The 21,722-nt window shown below is 34.7% G+C and overlaps 1 protein-coding gene across 3 annotated transcripts in view; it reads right to left on the bottom strand.

The window, feature by feature from the left end:
• Positions 1 to 17,507: 17,507 nt before the first annotated feature.
• LOC132734926 (GTP-binding protein Di-Ras2-like) overlaps positions 17,508 to 21,722 on the bottom strand; it is a 33,977-nt gene continuing 29,762 nt past the window's right edge. For 2 of the 3 annotated variants that reach the window (XM_060721809.1, XM_060721808.1), the window contains exon 2: positions 17,508 to 21,284. In XM_060721809.1, coding sequence (XP_060577792.1) covers positions 20,176 to 20,928 — 753 coding nt within the window. In that variant the 5' untranslated portion in view covers positions 20,929 to 21,284 and the 3' untranslated portion in view covers positions 17,508 to 20,175. The remainder of the gene's footprint in view (positions 21,285 to 21,722) is intronic. The other variant, XM_060721810.1, reaches the window with a different exon arrangement.

Below are 21,722 nucleotides of genomic sequence, written 5' to 3'. Positions count from 1 at the left end.
ATAGATGATACCATAGACCAAATATCAAAGCTCTAGGCCATTTACTTTCAGACCGGGGATTTTTAAAGTTTTATAAAATAGATAAATACAGAATCCCTAAAGAAAATAGATAAATACAGAATCCCTAAAGAAAGCCCAACACGGCAAAATTGAAAATGTTGCAGGCTCGGTTTGATTGAGCCTGTTCATGGACGGTACTGGAAAGTGCAAGTTACCGTCCACGCCCCCTAGCACCGGCTTTAGCAGAATTCAACATTTAAACGTGAAATAGTAAAATTTTGAATTTAGAAACATCCGCAGATGTGTTCATACGGCGGTTATCATGGAACCTTCAATGTGAACTTCCGTGCCACAATTCCATGAAAAGCGGCGTATGGTCCCCAAAGTAATAAAAAGCGTGTGCCCTAAACGAGAAAACAATGGGCGGAACTAAATAAAATGGAATTTTGAAAGGGGATCAGAGGTTATGAAAGCCCTGCGTATCACAGATAAGACGTCAAAAGACAAATTAAAAAGCAGGCAAACATATCCTAAGGTGATTCAACGCATTATCGTCAAGTCCATAGATAGGAATACTGGAAAAACCACCCCAACTAGAAAATTCCGAAAAGTTGAAACTAAACAATAGGGCCACAAGCACACAACAATGTCGTTGCGTGAACGATCTTCCAGGATCGAAATATAACCATCACCTTGATTAAGTGGTGCGGCAGGGACTTTTTACGCCGCCACACGCACAATAACACGCATGTGGAGCATATAACAATAGATCAAATACTGAATCTCCTCAAAGAAAGCCAAACACGGGGTCAAAATTGAAGAATGTATCGGCAGGGGGGCTCGGGGTTTATATGATTTTGTCGAAAAGACAAGTTCCTAAAAATTGTGTTACATAGACAATCACTGTGGCAATAGTGGTCTGAAGTGTACCGTAGCTACAGCCCACACTAGCCCGACTCTAGCAGAAGCATTCTATGACATTATTAAACTATGAAATATGTAAAAGGTCTTATGAAGTTTAGTACAACATCCGACTAGATGGTGCTTCATAGCAGGACAGATTGTTCTCATATAGTCTGCCCATCTAATTGTACAAATGTGTCTCTAGTGTCAAAATGGCCCGCCCCGGGTCATAGTTGTCTCTGCAACCTGTCCTGTTTATTAGTTTGGGTCCGCCTTTATAGCTCTCCTATGACACATATATAAGAGATTAACTATCGTTTTCTCGTGAATGTTGGCAAAGGTACCAGTGTAAATATATATTGGGGGTGATAGACACTTGGTGGTTCACTCTCATATACCGCACACCAAGATTGTCCTTCTGAGTTATAGATGCTTCCCTCCGTACGGTCCACTAATTTAAATTTTCTACGACTCACATCGCGACCATAGAGTAATGAAGGAGAGCTCAATCAGACCCTCTCGCTGTTTCATGGGCTGGGCCAATTATTGACTCACCGAGGGCCATATTACTAATTTTGAATTCAAATGGTTGAGAGATAAAAGAGGATAACTACCACATCATTTTCTAGTGAGCCACCAAAATACTCATATACCGCTCTAGCTAGCCAATTCAGAGAAGATTTTTTTCAATGTTTTATATAAACAATATTAGAAACAACCGATGACCCCCCGAGGCGGGGCCAATTTTGACATAGGGACAAAATTTGTACAAACTTTTGTATTGGACCTTCAGATGTACCATAGACCAAAGTATATCAAGTCTAGGCCATTTACTTCAGACCAGAAGATTTTCTAAGTTTTATTTTTTTGATTAAACCCCCCCCCCTTCCCCGGTTTTTCCTGTCCCCCTTCCCCCTTTGTGGCCATTATTTTTTTCTTTGAATTCTTAATCAGTTAAAATTATTTATCCATTTAATGATTAACGTGTCTTTGCCCTGTCCTTTTTTATGTTTTGGGGTCCGCCTGGGGCTCCTTAGCCATTGGTTTTCCTGTTGCTGGGTCATAGGGGGGGTTGGGGTTCATTAAAGGGGGCCGCCTTTCCTTTTTGGGAATCTTTTTTTTTCATTTTTTCCAACCCAAAAACCAGCCGGCAACATTTGAAATTTTTCCGTGTTTGGGTTTTTTTAGGGATTTTCTTTTTTTATCTTTTTCCCCTTTTTTATGTTTTTGAAAAAAAAAAACCAAATGCCCCCCGGCGGGGGGAAATTTTTGGGCCCCAAAGGGCCCATTAAAGGTCTACAAAACCCCCCACTGTTATCCCAAAAAATTTTTTCTAATTTTTTTAACCCCTTTTTCCCAAAAATTTCCAGAGAAGAAGTTTTTTTTAAGATTTACTAAACCCCATGGGAAGGGAAAAAAACCCTATGCCCCCCCGGGGCGGGCCCAATTTTTGACACTGGGGAAACAATTTGAAAAAAATTGGGTAGAGCCCCCCCTAGGATGATCCCCATATATAAAAATCAAAGCTCGGGGCCATTACTTTCAGACAAAAGTTTTTCTAATTTTGTTAAAGTTTTGTTTTTGTTAAAAATTTTTGAAAAATGAGTTTACCCTCAACCCGGTGCTGGGGGTGAGGGATTTGCATTTATTCATTACCCCTCATGTACAGACTCAATCAAACCGAGCTGCAATTCTATGTTATTTTGGGTGATTAATGTTCAGGGATCACGTTCCAGAATTTTTTTACTTTTAAAAAGCAGTGTCAAGTGCCGTGTGGCAGCCGTAAAAAAGTTGCCCCGTATTCCTTCAGTGTTGTATATTTTTGGTCCTTCGGGATAATTTGAGCCAGCACTAAAAAGGTAGAATTAAGTACCGTTCAAGCCTGTAGGGGGCGTGAAGATGTTCCTTTTTTCATTACCCCTCATGTAAAAATAATCAAACCGGGGAGTCTGCAATTTTCTTATGTTATTTTGTTGTGATTAATGCTTCCGAGGGATCACTTTGTTTCCAGAATTTTGAAATCATTTTCTGGCCCTATGACCTACATATGCAACAGACCGGAACCATTTGAACAACTTTGAAAGGGGACCACCCAAGGATCATTTCTGTAAAGTTTGGTTGCAGATAAGACGTCAAAAGACAAATTTAAAAATCAGGCAACATATCCTAAGGGTGATTCAACATTATTCAAGTAGGAATATTGGAACCACCCAACTAGAAAATGCTTAAGACATATTTACATGGAGAAAAACACGAAATGAAACGTCTAAAATTATGGAAACAAAGTGATCCCTCGGAAGCATTAATCACAAAAAAATAACATAAGAATTGCAGACTCGGTTTGATTGAGTCTGTACATGAGGGATAATGAATAAGTGCAACATCCCTCACGCCCCCTAGCACCGGCATGAGCGGTACTCAATTCTCAACACTTTACAGTGTTGGCATCAATGATCCCGAAGGACCAGAAAATATAACAACACTGAAGTGAAGTACGGGGCAACTTTTTACGGCTGCCACACGGCACTTGACACCTGCTGTTGTGAAGTACAAAATTCTGGAAACAAAGTGATCCCTCGGAAGCATTAATCACAACAAAATAACATAAGAATTGCAGACTCGGTTTGATTGAGTCTGTACATGAGGGATAATGAATAAGTGCAACATCCCTCACGCCCCCTAGCACCGGCATGAGCGGTACTCAATTCTCAACAACTTTACAGTGTTGGCATCAATGATCCCGAAGGACCAGAAAATATAACAACACTGAAGTGAAGTACGGGGGGCAACTTTTTACGGCTGCCACACGGCACTTGACACCTGCTGTTGTGAAGTACAAAATTCTGGAAACAAAGTGATCCCTCGGAAGCATTAATCACAACAAAATAACATAAGAATTGCAGACTCGGTTTGATTGAGTCTGTACATGAGGGATAATGAATAAGTGCAACATCCCTCACGCCCCCTAGCACCGGCATGAGCGGTACTCAATTCTCAACACTTTACAGTGTTGGCATCAATGATCCCGAAGGACCAGAAAATATAACAACACTGAAGTCTAAGTCGAAATGACGAGTGCATTTAATCGATGACGTCATTCATTTGTGGGTTTTTATTTTCCGATGGTTAAACGCCGCCTTTCCTTGTTGATCTTGTTTATCATATTTTACTTCAAAAGAAGTAATGCTGCGCAAAGACAGAAAAGAATACTCTATATAAGACTGAATCATTCACCTGTGGTACTGTAGATATGACTATCTTGCCTACTGTTATACGTTTATACGTTCTGCTTAAGCCGGTGCTAGGGGGCGTGGACGGTAACTTGCACTTTCCAGTACCGTCCATGAACAGGCTCAATCAAACCGAGCCTGCAACATTTTCAATTTTGCCTCGTTGGGCTTTCTTTAGGGATTCTGTATGTATTTATTTTATTGAAACTGTACGGAAATACCCGAAGTTTAACGATCGCGTACGTGTGTTGGCTGGAGTGCAGCAAGTTTCTTAATAATCAAATTATAGCAAGCAATAATACATTATTTATCTTATTCATGTCATTATGCTAATTAAATTGTTATTCTTCTTTTAGAACTATTTCATTTGCTGTATATACTAATATATTTTACTTTTGAATAATTATATCCATGTTCTTAGTGATAAATTTTGGACACTTCTATTTCAAAATATGCACCAGAAGCCGCCATTTGTTCTCCCTAAAGATGGACCAGACGCCCGGCCAAAATGTCTTGGCTCGTCCCTGTAAGTAATGTTTTTGTTGGCCGGTACTGTCCATGAACAGGCTCAATCAAACCGAGCCTGCAACATTTTCAATTTTGCCGTGTTGGGCTTTCTTTAGGGATTCTGTATTTATCTATTTTAAAGTATGGTGAATGCGGGCGGGGAAAATTTTCGTAACAGTTTTCTCAGCAACAACTTCAATATGTAACAATGCTGTATAACAAATATCAAGAGGCTGTGACAGGTAGTTGCTAAAAAAAACTGTTACGAAAATGTCCTACCATTATCCATTAATGTCGAAAATTTAATTAAATAGATAAATACAGAATCCCTAAAGAAAGCCCAACACGGCAAAATTGAAAATGTTGCAGGCTCGGTTTGATTGAGCCTGTTCATGGACGGTACTGGAAAGTGCAAGTTACCGTCCATGCCCCCTAGCACCGGCTTAAGCAGAATTCAACATTTAAGCGTGAAACAGTAAAATTTTGAATTTAGAAACATAAGTCGGTAAACATAGAGTGGATGATCAACAGACCTGAAATTGAAACCCACTGTTGGGACCACGTGTTGATGATGTGTACCAAATATCAAGAGGCTGTGATAAAATAGATAAATACAGAATCCCTAAAAAAAGCGGATAATGGTAGGACATTTTCGTAACAGTTTTTTTAGCAACTACCTGTCACAGCCTCTTGATATTTGTTATACAGCATAAACACGTGGTCCCATACAGAGGGAGTCAATGTCAGGTCTGTCGCTCATCACTTCATGTTTACGCTTTTTATTATTTGGGGACCATACGCCGCTTTTCATGGAATGGCACGGAAGTGTCACATTGAAGGTTCCATGATAACCGCCGTATGAACACATCTGCGGATGTTTCTAAATTCAAAATTTTACCATTTCATGTTTAAATGTTGAATTCTGCTTAATCCGGTGCTAGGGGGCGTGGACGGTAACTTACAGTCTGTTGCTCATCCACTCTATGTTTACCGACTTAATTAAATTTTCGACATTAATGGATAATGGTAGGACATTTTCGTAACAGTTTTTTTAGCAACTACCTGTCACAGCCTCTTGATATTTGTTATACAGCATAAACACGTGGTCCCATACAGAGGGAGTCAATGTCAGGTCTGTCGCTCATCACTTCATGTTTACCGACTTAGTTAAATTCTCGACATTAATGGTCAAGGGTACGAATGGTCAATGGTATGAATTTTCGTAACAGTTTTTTTAACAACTACCTATTACAGCCTCTTTACATTTAGTATACAGCATTAACCCGTGGTCCCAACAATTGGTTTCAATATTCTGGAAACAAAGTGATCCATCGGAAGCATTAATCACAACAAAATAACATAAGAATTGCAGACTCGGTTTGATTGAGTCTGTACATGAGGGATAATGAATAAGTGCAACATCCCTCACGCCCCCTAGCACCGGCTTGAGCGGTACTCAATTCTCAACATTTTATAGTATTGACATCAAGAATGTCAGGCCTGTCGCTCATCCACCCTATATTTACCGACTTAATTAAATTTTCGACATTAATGGATATTATTACCCCTCACTTTTTTCGTAATGTTAATTTCCCATAGGCCTCTGGGAGTTAAAATAGATAAATACAGAATCCCTAAAGAAAGCCCAACACGGCAAAATTGAAAATGTTGCAGGCTCGGTTTGATTGAGCCTGTTCATGGACGGTACTGGAAAGTGCAAGTTACCGTCCACGCCCCCTAGCACCGGCTTAAGCAGAATTCAACATTTAAACGTGAAATAGTAAAATTTTGAATTTAGAAACATCCGCAGATGTGTTCATACGGCAGTTATCATGGAACCTTCAATGTGACACTTCCGTGCCATTCCATGAAAAGCGGCGTATGGTCCCCAAGTATTAAAAAGCGTGTGCCCTAAACGAGAAAACAATGGGCGGAACTAAATAAAATGGAATTTTGACAGGGGATCAGAGGTTATGAAGCCTGCGTATCACAGATAAGACGTCAAAAGACAAATTTAAAAAGCAGGCAACATATCCTAAGGGTGATTCAACATTATTCAAGAAGGAATATTGGAACCACCCAACTAGAAAATGCCGAAAAGTTGAAACTAAAAATACCACAAGCACAACAATAATGTCGTGCTGAACGATCTTTAAGTCTTACTGTTAATGCAAGTGTACCACGTGACTAAGAATTTTGTACTGTTACATAGGTAACAGTATTTTTAACAGTATTAAATCTGGTCACGTGGTCTATTTTCTAAATAAAATGGCCGCCATTTTTCTCTCGATTCATTCCTACTTTCGACGATAGAGCGTACGGCATCACCAAAGTAACTATGACTCTCATAAAATTTAGTTCTTTGCACCCTAGAGTTCTTTTCGCGTATAAAATATCTTTTTGTTGAATTGTCAAAAAGTAAACATCCGTTTTCAACGGAAGTTATTGTGATGTGTCAAAAACATGCAGACGATTAAAGCATGCAACAAAGGATTATTTAACAATTTTAACCAGTGAAATTTTACAGATACAGTAGAGTTGGTGGACAGACATCTGTAGGATATCACCGTTATTTTGTAAATGCACTTTGTCAAAAACCATGCGAAGAATATTCTGGATACAGAACCCTGAGAAGGATCAGATTTCACAGATCATAACCTTATAAATGGGTTAGCTTTTGTTTTCTAAATCAGGCTGTCCAGCGTCCCTAAAATTCCTAAAAAATCCTACTTTTTTTCAGTTTGGCTAAAATTCCTAAAAAAATGAAAAATTCAAAGGGAATTCCTAAAAAAGCCCTATTTTTTCACTTAAATTCCTATTTTTTATCTTTGTGATAAACATATTGCGAAACAACCATATTTCAATCATAACCTAATTTCGAACACAGTCTGACTAAATTGCATAATGTCACATGTTGTATTTACTTCAACTCCTGCAGAAATGCCATACTTGATTAATTGTCAGATGTTTAGTGTTATCAGAAAAAATAATAAGAAACTGTTTGTTTTAAATGGTCCAACTTTGACTATATCAAAAGAGTCACCTGTTTAAAATTGTGATACAAAAATTTCCATGGAAGTTACATTTTTATTGGCTACAGAGTTTTACCTCAGTCTAAGGTGTATTTAAAGCAACTATTTACATGATGAACCACTAAATTGCATCAAACTTTATTTAGGGGTCCTTATTAATAAAATCTTAATTTGTAATCAAGTTATTTTCAAGTGATGACTGTAGAACAGATCTTTTGTAAGTGATACCAGCTGGCAGATGTAGACAAGTTTCCATAATAGCTAATTATAATGTGAGTAGGGTAAACTGGCAGTAATGATTTGATGCCTTAACCATTTTGCTACCCAATAAGCGTACTAGTCTTAAGAAGTGACACTTTCAGCTGCCCTTTTTGTACACATTAACATGTACTGAACATATGTTCTAACATATTGTGTAAGTTTTTTACAATTTGGAAAAAAACTGTTGAAAATCATTGAAAAAACTGACACTGTTGTGAAATTTTCTACAATTTTTAGTAGCCTGATTAATCTTGAACAAATTCTTTATAGGTGTATACCCTGGTGTTTGAATTTCAGTTTAATTATTCCTTGAAATGACTTGAGTGGGTCATATCGTTTTTACTGTCTTTTAAGAAAGATCAAGACTGGTTGAAAATCTACCAACCTTAAAATGAATAAATTTTGATAAGAAATGCATTTATAGCTAAAATAAATCTAAAGCATAATTTCCCCAGGGCCCTTCCATTTATTATTGGCTAATCAAAGCTTAGCTAACTGAATATTGGTTGTTCCGGGATTCTTATAACTTTGAAAATATTTTCATTGTAGTTATGTTTTAATGTAATTTTTCAGCTCTTTTTAAAGGCAGTTGACCAGTGAATCCATTATTTCACTGGTGACTATGGAACACTGGTAACACCTTTGCTATAACCAAACTAGAGCATTATTTGTGAGTTACTTTTGTGTTAAATATGCAAAGTTGAGCCCATATCATGGTCTTTTGAGGCCATTATTTAGTTATAAAATTCCAAATTTTAGCCCTAAAATTTCTTATATTTACCCTAAAATTCCTAATTTTAGCCCTAAAATTTCTTAAGAATTGCCCTAAAATTTGCCCTAATTTTTTGTCAGAAAGTGCTGGACAGCCTGCTAAATAAAACCTAGCTTATTGTATATTTATGACTGGTAGATATCATCACTTGCTTAAAGAATAAACAGCTTCTCAAGTAGGCCTACAGTACACTAAAAACTTGCAAGGTAAGGACAGTTTAGTTATCCCCCGCCGATGGAATCGGGAGGGGGATATAGTTTTGGCGTTGTCCGTTCGTCCGAATTTCGTTTCCGGAGTAGTTCTCTGCAACTACTGGCTGGAATTCAACGAAACTTTATGGGAATCATCAATATCAAGAGGAGATGCGCATCTGACTGTCCGTCCGTCCGTCCGAATTTCGTTTCCGGAGTAGTTCTCTGCAACTACTGGCTGGAATTCAACGAAACTTTATGGGAATCATCAATATCAAGAGGAGATGCGCATATTGTCGGCTTGTTCCGGTCAGACACTTTAACTCAGAGTTATTGCCCTTGATTAGTTATGTAGTATGCATATAGAGTAAAAATCGTTTCCGCGCTACTTCTCTGCAAATACTGGCTGGAATTCAACAAAACTTTCTGGGAATCATCAATACCAAGAGGAGATGCGCATATCATCGGCTTGTTCCGGTCAGACACTTTAACTCAGAGTTATGGCCCTTGATTAGTTATGCAGTATGCATATGGAGTAAAAATCGTTTCCGCGCTACTTCTCTGCAACTACTGGCTGGAATTCAACGAAACTTTATGTGAACCTTCAATACCAAGAGGAGATGCGCATGTCGTCGGCTTGTTTGGGTCAGACACTTTAACTCAGAGTTATGGCCCTTGATTAGTTATGCAGTATCCATATGGAGTAAAAATCATTTCCGGAGTAGTTCTCTGCAACTACTGGCTGGAATTCAACGAAACTTTATGGGAATCATCAATATCAAGAGGAGATGCGCATATCGCCGGCTTGTTCCGGTCAGACCCTTTAACTCAAGAGTTGTGGCCCTTGATTAGTTATGTAGTATGCATATAGAGTAAACATCGTTTCCGCACTACTTCTCTGCAACTACTGGCTGGAATTCAACAAAACTTTATGGGAACCTTCAATACCAAGAGGAGATGCGCATATCATCGGCTTGTTTCGGTCAGACACTTTAACTCAGAGTTATGGCCCTTGATTAGTTATGCAGTATCCATATAGAAAAATATTTGTTTCCTCGCTACTTCTCTGCTACCACCGGCTGGAATGCAATGAAACTTTATGGGATACTAAGAGGAGATGTGCATATAGTCGCCTTTTTCCAGTCAGATACTTATAACTCAGATTTATGGCCCTTGATTAGTTATGTAGTATGCATACATCTCATTGGCATTTCCAGATTTTACTATTTAACACAAAGTTATGGCTCTGTTATTTCCCTGAATATTTATCAAGTTCAAAGAATATTACTGTTTATGCCATGATTAATATATAAATAAAGCCTTATGTCTTCAGTTGTTGTGTTAATAATAACCAGTACTCGGCGGGGGATATAAATTCAACGAATTTGCTTGTTATTGCTACTCTTGGTTTATTTTGTTACAGTTAGATTTGGTTAACAAATTCAGATCAACACAGTATTTGTTCGGGTAAGTACTGTTACCCTCGGCTAGGCCTCGGGTAACAGTATTTTCCTCGGGATGATGTTTTTACTGTTAACCACATATTTATATACTTTGCTATTCTATATTTAAAATAATAGAAAAGTCACACTATACTCCCGAGACGTTAAACTTAACTGGATTTCTTACTTTTGATAAGTAAGAGAATATGGTCTGTTATTGAAAGTATTGAAAACTATTGAAATAATTACTGATGTAATCTCATTGGCAGTTTTCTGCTTTGATGTGTTTCATTATTTAAGACGGTCTGGAAACTCTTTTATCATATCAAGACTTTTGAGTTTGATCGATTATTCAGACTGACCGCTTATATTGCGTGTTTTTTTTTCAAATGTATGAATTACAATCTTCAATTTTGGTAAAGACAATGTCAAAGTCAGACATTTGTATGATAAGACGGAGATTGCCATCAGTTATATGCTTTCCAACGTTGTAACGTTATTAGTACATTATTTATATTTAAACGATTGTACATATTTATAATATGTAAAAACAAAAATGCGTTCAAGTTGTGAATTGCCTTGTGACATCTCGTTGGTGATAACGTTGTTCTTTGTATCAAAATATTTTCAATTTTTAGAATTTTTCTGTGAAATATTATTATTGCTTTGTATTTCGTAACATTGGATATGTATTTTCATTATGACCACTTTATTAAATATTATATTCAACAGTTTTGTAAAGGTTTTAAAAATGTGTATGGAGTTTTATTTTTTCTAAGATGTATTTTCAGATTAGATAATATCTAATTTAACGATAGGAAATATTTGTAAAGTTCAGAGTTTAAATTCGACATCTTACTAATCATAATTTTGTCTTGAACATATTTAAATAGGAGCATTTCAACTAATTCTAGTATTAATGTAAATGCTTTATATAAGATAGAATAAGATATATTGCTATTTTGCAACAATTACAAGACGAAATTATAAAAAATCATAAATTATATATAAAAGATTATTCAGATCACCGTCTGGAAAATATAATTTTTCAAATCAGTGTTGTTGTTTTTTTTCTTGATGATCCTGTCGGTCACAAAACCACCCGTGTTTGGGAAGGGGTAAGCTTGTAAGAGGTTATACTTTTTCATCATCGTTATGAATAGACTTAATCTGCAATTTTCACCCTTCGAGCTTTGTTTTTGTTGCTCTCGAAGGATCTTCTTTTTACCAGATTATTACAAAATACATGTTTTAAATACCTGTATAAAGATATTGATTTTAAATTGGCAAAGGAAGAAAATTAAAGTAAATGGAAGGGACAGACGATTTAAAATCAGGATAGCGACTCCCATTTTATTACTTAATGTGTTTATTGATAACTGTTTAATAATGTAAACTTTAAATAAAACCATATTCACTAAGCTATCCTTTTTGCCTTTGTAAAAATGTAAAGTAAATTTGCATCCCATGGGCATGATTTAAATATTTGTAAATCAGACAAGAACCATTAAAACAGCTGTTGTAAATAAAAACAGAACATCCATCCCTGTTTTGTCTTTTCTAGGTGATACTTCTGATAACATATATAGTTGATCTAGTTTCATTGTTGTAAGTTGTCACTAATACTCAATCAAGATGTCAACTAGTGTCAATACAAATATGATCGAGAATGGGAAATATTTAATTAAAAAGTACATAGGGGCGGCAGGAAAAAAGCCATATACGAAAACGCATTAACAGGGAAAAAGGTAATTGAATATTACCTGGCATGATAGTGTAGTGGTTATGGTGCTTATTTTGCGTGCGGAAGGTCGTAAGTGCAAATCCCACAAGGGGTTAATACTTTTATCAGGCCTTTTGATTTTTTTTTACTTTCTATTTTATTTATTTTCTATCTACATTTTTTATACACATATATATTTTCCATGTTTTTATTCACGAGAATGCTATTGCATATTTAATAAGTCACAATTCAATTCAACAATTCAAACAATGTCTTCACTTCTGTGACACTCTCAGGCGCGCTGAGTGGTTACCACGGAGAAATGAATGGCGAGGTTTTCATCAAGTGGCTAAATCAAAAGCTTATCCCCTAATCTTCCAGCATACACTTTCGTGGTAATAGACAACACACATTATAACACAATCTCCGATGACCAACGAACTGAAGATGACGTCCTTCTAACAGCGCCATAACATACACCTCAATCAAACAACCGTGGACTCGCGTGCTGGCAATCGATATATGATTTTCGTTGCAAGCCATAATGTCACGAGTAGCCAAAAAACTAAAAAATGTATATTTAAAAAAAGTGGACATGCTGGGATTTGAACCCGCACCTGTATATATGATAGACCCGCGCGCTACCATTACACGACAATACCTCACTGCAAGTAGTAAGGCCAATACGTATTAAAATACTATCCATACACACATGACTTACCTTTTTGAAGTGCACTGATTCATGCTATGTTTACAACGGTTCCAAAATAAATAAACTGCAACAGTACTTTTAAAACATAAGCACACATTTATTTAATATCAAACAAATAACAATCGTATCCGATTAATTGTAAGGGATTGTATGGCACTAAATAATATCTTTGACCCACAGTCTTCGTATTTGGTATATAGATTGGTCATGATTAGTAGATGACTCCTATTGATTTTAAAGTCACGAGATCAAAGGTCGAGGTCACATGGGCCTTGACTATAAAAGCTTGTCCGCCCAATAACTTAATAATCGTTTCACCCATAGTCTTCATATTTGGTATGGAGGTTAGTAAAGATTAAGAGATCACCCAGAGTGTTTATGATTAGTAGATGAGCCCTATTGACTTTGAGGTAACTACGTTTGTACCTGTTTGTAAAAAGATTCAGATTCCTTTGACCTACAGTCTTCATATTTAATTTGGCAGTGAGGTTAGTCATGATTATTAGATGAACCCTATTGATTTTGAGGTCACTGGCTCAAAGGTCACTTTGGGCTGACTTAAAGCAGCTTGTGCGCTCAATAACTAAAGATCCCTTTGGCCGAAAGTTTTCATATTTGGTATATCGATTGTTCATGATTAGTAAATGAGCCATATTGACTTTAAGGTAACTAAGGTCAAGGTCACGGGGGCCTTGACTAAAAAAAAGCTTGTCCGCCCAAAAACTTTAACATCTTTTAACACACAGTCTTCATATTTGACATTGAGGTTGTTTATGATTATTAAATGGCCCATATTGATTTCAAGGTCAAAGGTCACACGGGCCCTGGCTTCAAAAAGTTTTTCTGCCTAATATCTTCAGATACCTTTGACCTACAGTCTTTCTATTTGGCATGGATGATGGTCATGACCATTAGGTGACTCCTTATTGATTTTCAGGTCACTGGATTAAAGGTCAAGGTCACAGGGGCCTTTAATTCAAAAGGCTTGCACACTCAATTGCTTTCGAATTCTTTGTTCAACAGTCTTCATATTTGGTCGTAACGTTGGTTATGACTAGTAGATTACCACTATTGATTTTGAGGTCAAAGGTCAAGGATAGAAGGGCTCTCTCCAAATAAGTTAAGAATCCTTCGACCCAGTCTTCATATTTGGCATTGAGGTTAGTCATGACTATTGGATGACCCCTATTGCTTTTGTGATCACTGGGTCAAATGTCAAGGTCACAGGGGCCTTTAGTTAAAAACGTTTATCCGCCCAATAACTTAAGAATCTTTTGACCCTAAGTCTTCATGAAAGGTCAAGATCACTGGGTTTTTAACTACAATAAGCTTGTCTGCTTAAGAATGACTGTCAACAGTGTATTGATTTTAACATTATCTCATTTAAAGCAATTATATAATGTTCTCATATATTCATCATAAAACATCCCCAGGCAAAGCCGAATGATTGGGGGTTCAAGTCATGCAGTGGCAGTTTCAGTTTTGAGGTCAGTAGGTCTACGGTAAAGGTCACTTTTATCTTTGCCACGTAAAACATGTAGAATACATAACTTAGCAATGCACTGGCTTACTACCCTCATATTTGGCAGGAAGGATTTCCTAGATCTCTAAATGACCACTGTTGATTCTGACAAAGTGATATGCAGGGGTATTCACGCCAAGACAGTGGCAGTTCTAATAATTATTTTGTTTCTCTGTTAAACGTGTATATATACTTACAACTTAAAGGCATGATATGTGTATAACAGACTTATGACTATAAAATAGTGTTAGTATTGAAATATAGATCTTGATTTAAATTGTAAAAACAATTTGAAAGCCATTGTAACATATTTGATTTCATGAAAATGGATCATCGTAAGTAAAATATCTTGACCGAATCCAATGTGGAAGTAATCGTTTTTGATTTGATACATTTAAAAGCAATATACCTCATGTCATCCAATTCTGTTAAATGTCTAATTTGAAATCATAGCGAAAAATGTGCAGTTGATTCTTGAATGAAAACTGAATCATCAAGGTGTAATCTTATTAACAGAGCTTAATCTGGTTATTTAAATTTGCAAAAGACGATTTGCAACATAAGAAATAAAGATTTACCAGACCAGAGCGTTTAGATTTAAGCAGGGATATTCTTGGATTGAAAACATTCATGTGGCAGATAAGAAATAAAACAAAATTACAAACACTTCATTTTTGTGTCATATTTTACTAATGTCAGTTTGTCGAAGATCCTGTATATTTATGCCATCTGTAGATGATAGCTTGAAGTGTTGTCGGGTTTGTTTAGTGGCTCCGTGCACTCTGTTTGAGAGTCGTCTATCGTTCTTTTGCATGTCGCAAAAGATCCTTTAGAAATATTGAATGCATCATTGTTTAGCTAACTATCCTTATTGAAAGACTTGTTGACAACACTATGCCAGGTCGATGATTTCATCCTGGAAACGGATGGCTAGATTGTAAGTACCAATAGTATACGGCCATTAATCTCATGGTTTATTACATTCTTATTTCTCTCCAGTCAGTCGTCTAGTTCAACAAATTGAAAGTACTTCTGATGTGATGACAATTCTCGTGATTTACAGCCAGTAGTAGTCGTATTAACTACGATTGGGATTTCCATTGACTACCTGTAACAGCAATATTGTAGACTAGAAAGAATAAGTTTGTGTTTTGATCTTAGATGTGGTCCATAGAGATTTATTCTCTTTCAATGTTTAAGTAAAGGCAAATTGCAAAATGAATAAAATTCATATGATTAAACAAAAAGTGATGTTTTACAAGCATTTTGCTAAAAGGTGAAATGTTTCTCATACATATGATTTAACGAACAAAGAATTAATAAAAGTATTAATATATTAAATTATATAACTTGTATGACTTGATGGGCAGATATTTAATTTCCGTTTGCTTGAGTTATGCCAGAATTCTTAAATACTTTTGTTTAATCTGTTTGATAAGTATTTCCTTGTGATAAATTAACATTGTAAACAAAAAGGAAAGGAATGTTGTAAAAAATGATGTCTTAACATCTTTAGAAGACAGCAATGACAGACCTCTACAATATTTTATTTTATCGGATTTCCGGGGTCGTGAAAACTAATGACAAACAGAAATAATAAAATATGTTAGGCTACGTGTAATAGCTTTAAAAAGACAAAGCAATGTTTAAATACTAATTACAACTATTTTTCTGATTACAATACCCTAATATGCAGCTATCTATCAAGTTCTCTTAGTAAAAACAAGCGTTTTTGAAATTTGTAACACGTATGGCGGCCATTTTGGATTTTTCCCGCCATATTGGATTTTGAAAAATGGGTCCCATGCTTAATTTTTCTTATATATATCAAAGTTCATTTGTACCAAGTTTGGTGCTTTTCCCATTTTCTGAAGTATTTTTTCACAAATTGACTGGACTATAGGGTTTTTACACTGACGAAGCCAACAATCAACCACTACGCTATCACACTGGACGGATAAAAATGAGTATTGTTTAGGTGGTTAAAGATTGGGGCGATAGATAATCTGATTTTATGTAAGAATTTTTTCGACACCCGTATTTGTCAAAATTGATGTAAACAGATAATGAAAGGAAAAGCGAATTCGAGCTGAACGGCTGATCCCAAGGCGGAGTTTCTCATTCTAACAGAAACTGTTCTTCCGATTTCGCCACAATGAGGGTGCAGATTTTTATGCTTATAAAACTCATTTTGGTTGTCTTGGACACCAAGATAAGATCTGGAATCGATATGAAAATCAATTTATTAATGAAATGTCTCTATTTCTGTTTTATGAAATTCATTAAATGCAGCGAAACTTCTATTTTCTGGCAGAGAAAATCTAGTAAAAACTGTTATGTAAGGTCTTATAATTTTATAATTATAACTAGAACTGTATGAACTCGATGCCTAGAATTATGTCTTTCGATAAAATCACATGTACTATGTGACGTAAATTTATGGTGTTTTTATGTACAAATTAATGAGTAAACATAATTACTCAACGACGAGTTTACTATGTGACATTCCGACGTAACGAGGTTGATACTGACACGAGTTACTATGGCAACTATTATAATATTTTCTATAAGCTCATTACATTAATGACAGAAACAATTATAACAAAATGTCTGAAACATCTTTAAAGGAAACGTGACATCATCATTAGACTTTTATGCTTGTTAATTTCAAAATATCCAGCTGCGGTATGAAAAACAGATTCTTAAAGTAATACAATTATAGTGAATGAAGTTAGAAAGTTCGATAACAGTATAGCAAGTTATATAGGAACGACAAAAATAGTGCAGAGACAACTATTTTTGACAATTTGATTAAAAATTTGAAAAACATATGAATTAATTATCATGTCGCCTTTCAAATGTGCTTGATCAAAATTCAATTTGCACTAGGAAACATTGAACATCAACTTACCAGTAAGCTATTTATCAGTTTAAATAGTGAATGTAAATGGTTGAATGTTAATTAAATACAGGATGAAGTATGTTTATATGTTTATTTTAATATTATTCCATTATATTTTTTTGTTTTCTTTAATGTCACAATGGTATTCCTACTGGTGAAGAAAACCTTAAGCATTATTTCAGACACGAGCGTAGTCGTGAGTAGAATCGCGGACATTATTTAAATATTTAGTCTTACTGATTGGTATTATGTTAATACACATTTACTTTATATGAGCAGTAGCAGCAGCAGGAAAAAGAAGAGTCAGAAATACAGGTAAAAGCTGTTTATTCAAATAAATTTGAACATTATACAAAAACATCAATCCAAGAATTTCTATTGTACTTTGCAATCTACATGTCGGATAAACAATCTGAAACCATTAAATTTTGACATTGAGCAAAACATAGTATTTAACCTAATATATGTAAATATATACATCTATAGATAAAACTAAGCACAGAAAAACGTTATACATCATTTGTCTTCCCACTGAATGATGATCAGGAAATAAAGTAGCACTTTCTTCTGATTTGTTTTCATTTAATCACAGTCAAATCTATGTTTAATTACTTGTTCCACTTCAATGAACCTGAAAAATCATATTTCTGGCATTTTTATTTTGTTCTGACTTTGTTTAATCAATGCTATTTTCAGATACATCTCAACATTTATTCAATGTGTAATTTACATGAATTTAGAAAATGATCCTAAAAATAAGGCATTTGCTAACACACAAAAAGATTCAAGACTCAAGCTTTAAATTAAGACACAAAAACATTTTAAAAGAAGCAACATTAATAATCAACACTATCCGAGATACATAAAATGTGAATTATATTTCGACAATCTTTAAATGTTATGAAAAAACAAAGTACAATCTTATATTAATATGCACATATGATATTGCATATCATTAAACATCTGTTATTTTACTTGAGTTTTCTCGTACCGAGTTCGACCTTAATAACAGTGTTGCAGTGCTTTAAAGTCTTTTTTTACATTGTGTTTTGGAATTCGGTTTGAATTTCGCAAATTAAATATATAGCTTCAATTGAAATCTAATTCATAATATTTTCCAAGTTACAAACAAATTCCTTCTGTAAAAGGGAAACACATTATCAAGAGAATGTTTAACTGACATTTATGTCATGTTTGCAAACGCTAACTGGCTAACACTGTCATTGATTGATTAATCCCTTTAAGTGCTCTTATATGTACCTATTATAGTCTTCTAATCACTCTTTTAGACAAATATTAGTCGGTATAATCACTATTATTGCAAACTGTTACTACGTGAATGGAAGTGAATCATTTTATACGATGTTGCGCCTGAATTTAATTTAATATGGAATGTTGGCATTTGTATCTTAACTTGTACTTGAACTTATGGGAACTCACAACTTTCTTTACCTTGATGACGACAGTTGCATTTTTAACGTCTTCAATGTTATTGCAATAACGCTAACAATATGTTAATTGAAACAATTGAATGTTTATTTTTACTTAAATGTGGTTTTAACTTCACAATCTGAAAAAAAAATAATATCGCTGGACGCCAAAGATTCTGCTATTCCCTTTAAAAAGTGTAATTATATATTATAATGTTAGTGATTTAGATATTAAACTTCTTTAAATACAGTAATATTTTACTATTATATTTCGAAGGTATCTATTTACGGTAAAATGCAATAAGAAAGCATGGTAATGAAAGTCAATCAGTCTGCGATCGGGTAACCTTTGTTCTGTTATAAGTGATAGTTACACAGTAGACAAAGACATATAGTACCTTCATATAAGCATCATTTAAGTAAACAAAATGTTTATATGATCCTTAAGGTAAACCTGTCCGAGTGAAATGTAAATAATAAGCTCCTGACGGGTAGCAAAAATTCAAAATAAAGCAAATTAGTTACAAAAAGCAGTAGGATAAAGATTAATAGTGGGGAATGTTTAATTATCATTGCGTTTTATCGGAATATCTATAGTTGAGCCTGTGGAATTTTACGTTCATTCCTATATTCCGATAGTTTATGAACTGTAAACGACCTCAAAAGCATTTTATATTCAAGAACAGAATAACAGCTGGCCAATTTGTTTGTTTGATGTATATATGTTTATTGTACAGAACATCTGTTTTACGATTTAACATTTTGTTTGACATGTAAATATTAAAATAAATGCTTTCATGGTGGACTGTATTAATACCTCTGCTTATCAATTTTTATTGTTTCTTGGGATATTTTGTATACAAATATTATTCAAATACCATTAAAACGCTTAAATACTATGACACAATAATTATGAACAAAACATTTAATCCAATTCTTAATCATTTATGAAGAGTGTGATAAGACTCAGAACTAAAAGAAAACCTTCATTTTTAATAAAACGTTATTACCTTAGTTTAGATATATATCAGATTTATTTGCAAAAAGACTTGTCTGAAATTATAAATACGCAACATGCTATAAAATGCCCTGATTAAAACTCGCAGAGATACGCAAGGTATATAACGAATGTCTTAATTAGTATGGTCCAAAATTAAAAAAACGACGGCTCTATATATTTCTTATGTGTAAATTAAGAATATTACATCATGATAAATTATATCATGATAAATAGATTTATTACACAAATGTTTCAATATGTTTTCCACATTTGATATCACTCTTAACACAATTAATAGTGAATGTGTTATTAGCAAAAATTGAATGTTTGGCTACTTGGTTATCAAAAATGAAACAAAAATAAAGTTACAGCAAGAAGTAGAAGAAGTATATTTATACAACAATAAACTGAAAAATATTTGGCAATTAATCATACATAACCCAATAAGATTGCGAGTATCGTTTATAAGCTTGAATTTCAAATTAATTGAAAGTAAAGTTAACAACACCTTAATTGCACACATTGTGTTCAGATAATGTAGTGTTTAATTACGAAATAACACAGTCTTGCTTGTTGTGTGAGCGAGCATGGGATTTTCGAACTTTCGGCTTGCTACCCCTTCGAATCAAACTTCTGCTTCTACTTATCTTACTAGCATCTGAGCTCGATTGTTCCGGTCCATTAGATTTTTCTGCATTGACGCCTGATTGTCCAAACTGTACCTCTAGAGAGTGTTCACTTAAGCGTCTCGGCATAAAAGGCTCATTTATAGGTACCCTCGGATTCTTAGCCTTTTCCATTAACAATTTGAACACTTCCAAAATGCACTCGTTGTTCTTGGCAGATACTTCAATAAAAGCACCACAATTTCCATCGTTGTAAACCCAATTAAGCGCATCAAACTTTTCGACTTGTCTATTATCTTCTAGATCTATCTTGTTACCAACTATAACACAGGGGATGTCTTCATAATTAGTGCGAACTTCTTTAATTTGCTCCCAAAGTCTTTTAACCTCTTCGAAAGTATCTTGTTTAGTTACAGAATATACCAAAATAAAAGCATGTGCTGTTGTTATTGACAACCTACGCATAGCGGGAAACACCAATTTTCCCGCCGTGTCTAAATAATCCACTTTAATATCTGCTCCTTGTATTAAATACTCCCTACAATATAAATCCTCTACCGTCTCTTGATATGTGTCACTATAGGTATTGAACAAAAATCTCTTTAAAATTGAACTTTTTCCAACTCCCCCGGCTCCGAGGAGCACAACACGATTCCTTTGATCGTGTTCGGTCATATTTAATCCCTGTTTTGTAGCTTATTATCTTTTGATTAAATGATGGTTTAAACTGCGCACTGTTTATGTTTTATGGTGTTTGTGTACAATTCTCTATGTTAAGTTCATAACATAGGGAGACGTGTAGTCTTTAATTCAATAACAGCTGTCGTTTATTGTTTCATCTTTAGAAAACATTGATATTGACCATGTCTCCGGCATTTCACTTGTGATACAGTTTGTTGAAATTCATATATTTTCATGTAATATCACAGTTTTAGCAAACGTTTAAAATCAAATTGATTAAAGATTTAGATCATTTGTTGATAAAGACACATCGTTTGTATATCTATGTCCTTGTCACTGTACACCATCCCCTGTAATTAAAATGAAAAGGGATTAATTATTTTATCAATTTGTTTATACAAGTTAAACTTATGACTATAAACTCCAAAATAACAATTGACTATAGCCCATGATTAATCATATAGCTTCAGATGTTTCCATAAAAATGAAATATAAGTTGGATATACAAAATTATAGAAGTCTACACTACTGTATTTATCAATTTTGTTTATTAAATTTAATAAAACTATACAACACAATAGAGCAAGGACATTTATGTGTGTCGTATCTTTTATTCAATATTGGCAACCATCTGTCTTTATGCAGAGTAAATTTTTTGACATAAAGTTAATGAACATGTCCGCAGGTCTACAGCCACTTTTATCAATAAAATGCCATTAATTGCTACATTAGAGAATCAATTAGTAAGTAGTTATTGTACGATTAAATGTATTACGTTGAGTCATGTG

This window comes from Ruditapes philippinarum, unplaced genomic scaffold (genome assembly GCF_026571515.1).
Source record: "Ruditapes philippinarum isolate M1 unplaced genomic scaffold, ASM2657151v2 ctg1329_1_1_1_1, whole genome shotgun sequence".
Classification (NCBI taxonomy): Eukaryota; Metazoa; Mollusca; class Bivalvia; order Venerida; family Veneridae; genus Ruditapes; species Ruditapes philippinarum.
The sequence above is the reverse complement of the archived record's forward strand: the minus strand, read 5'-3'. Positions and strand labels throughout refer to the sequence as shown.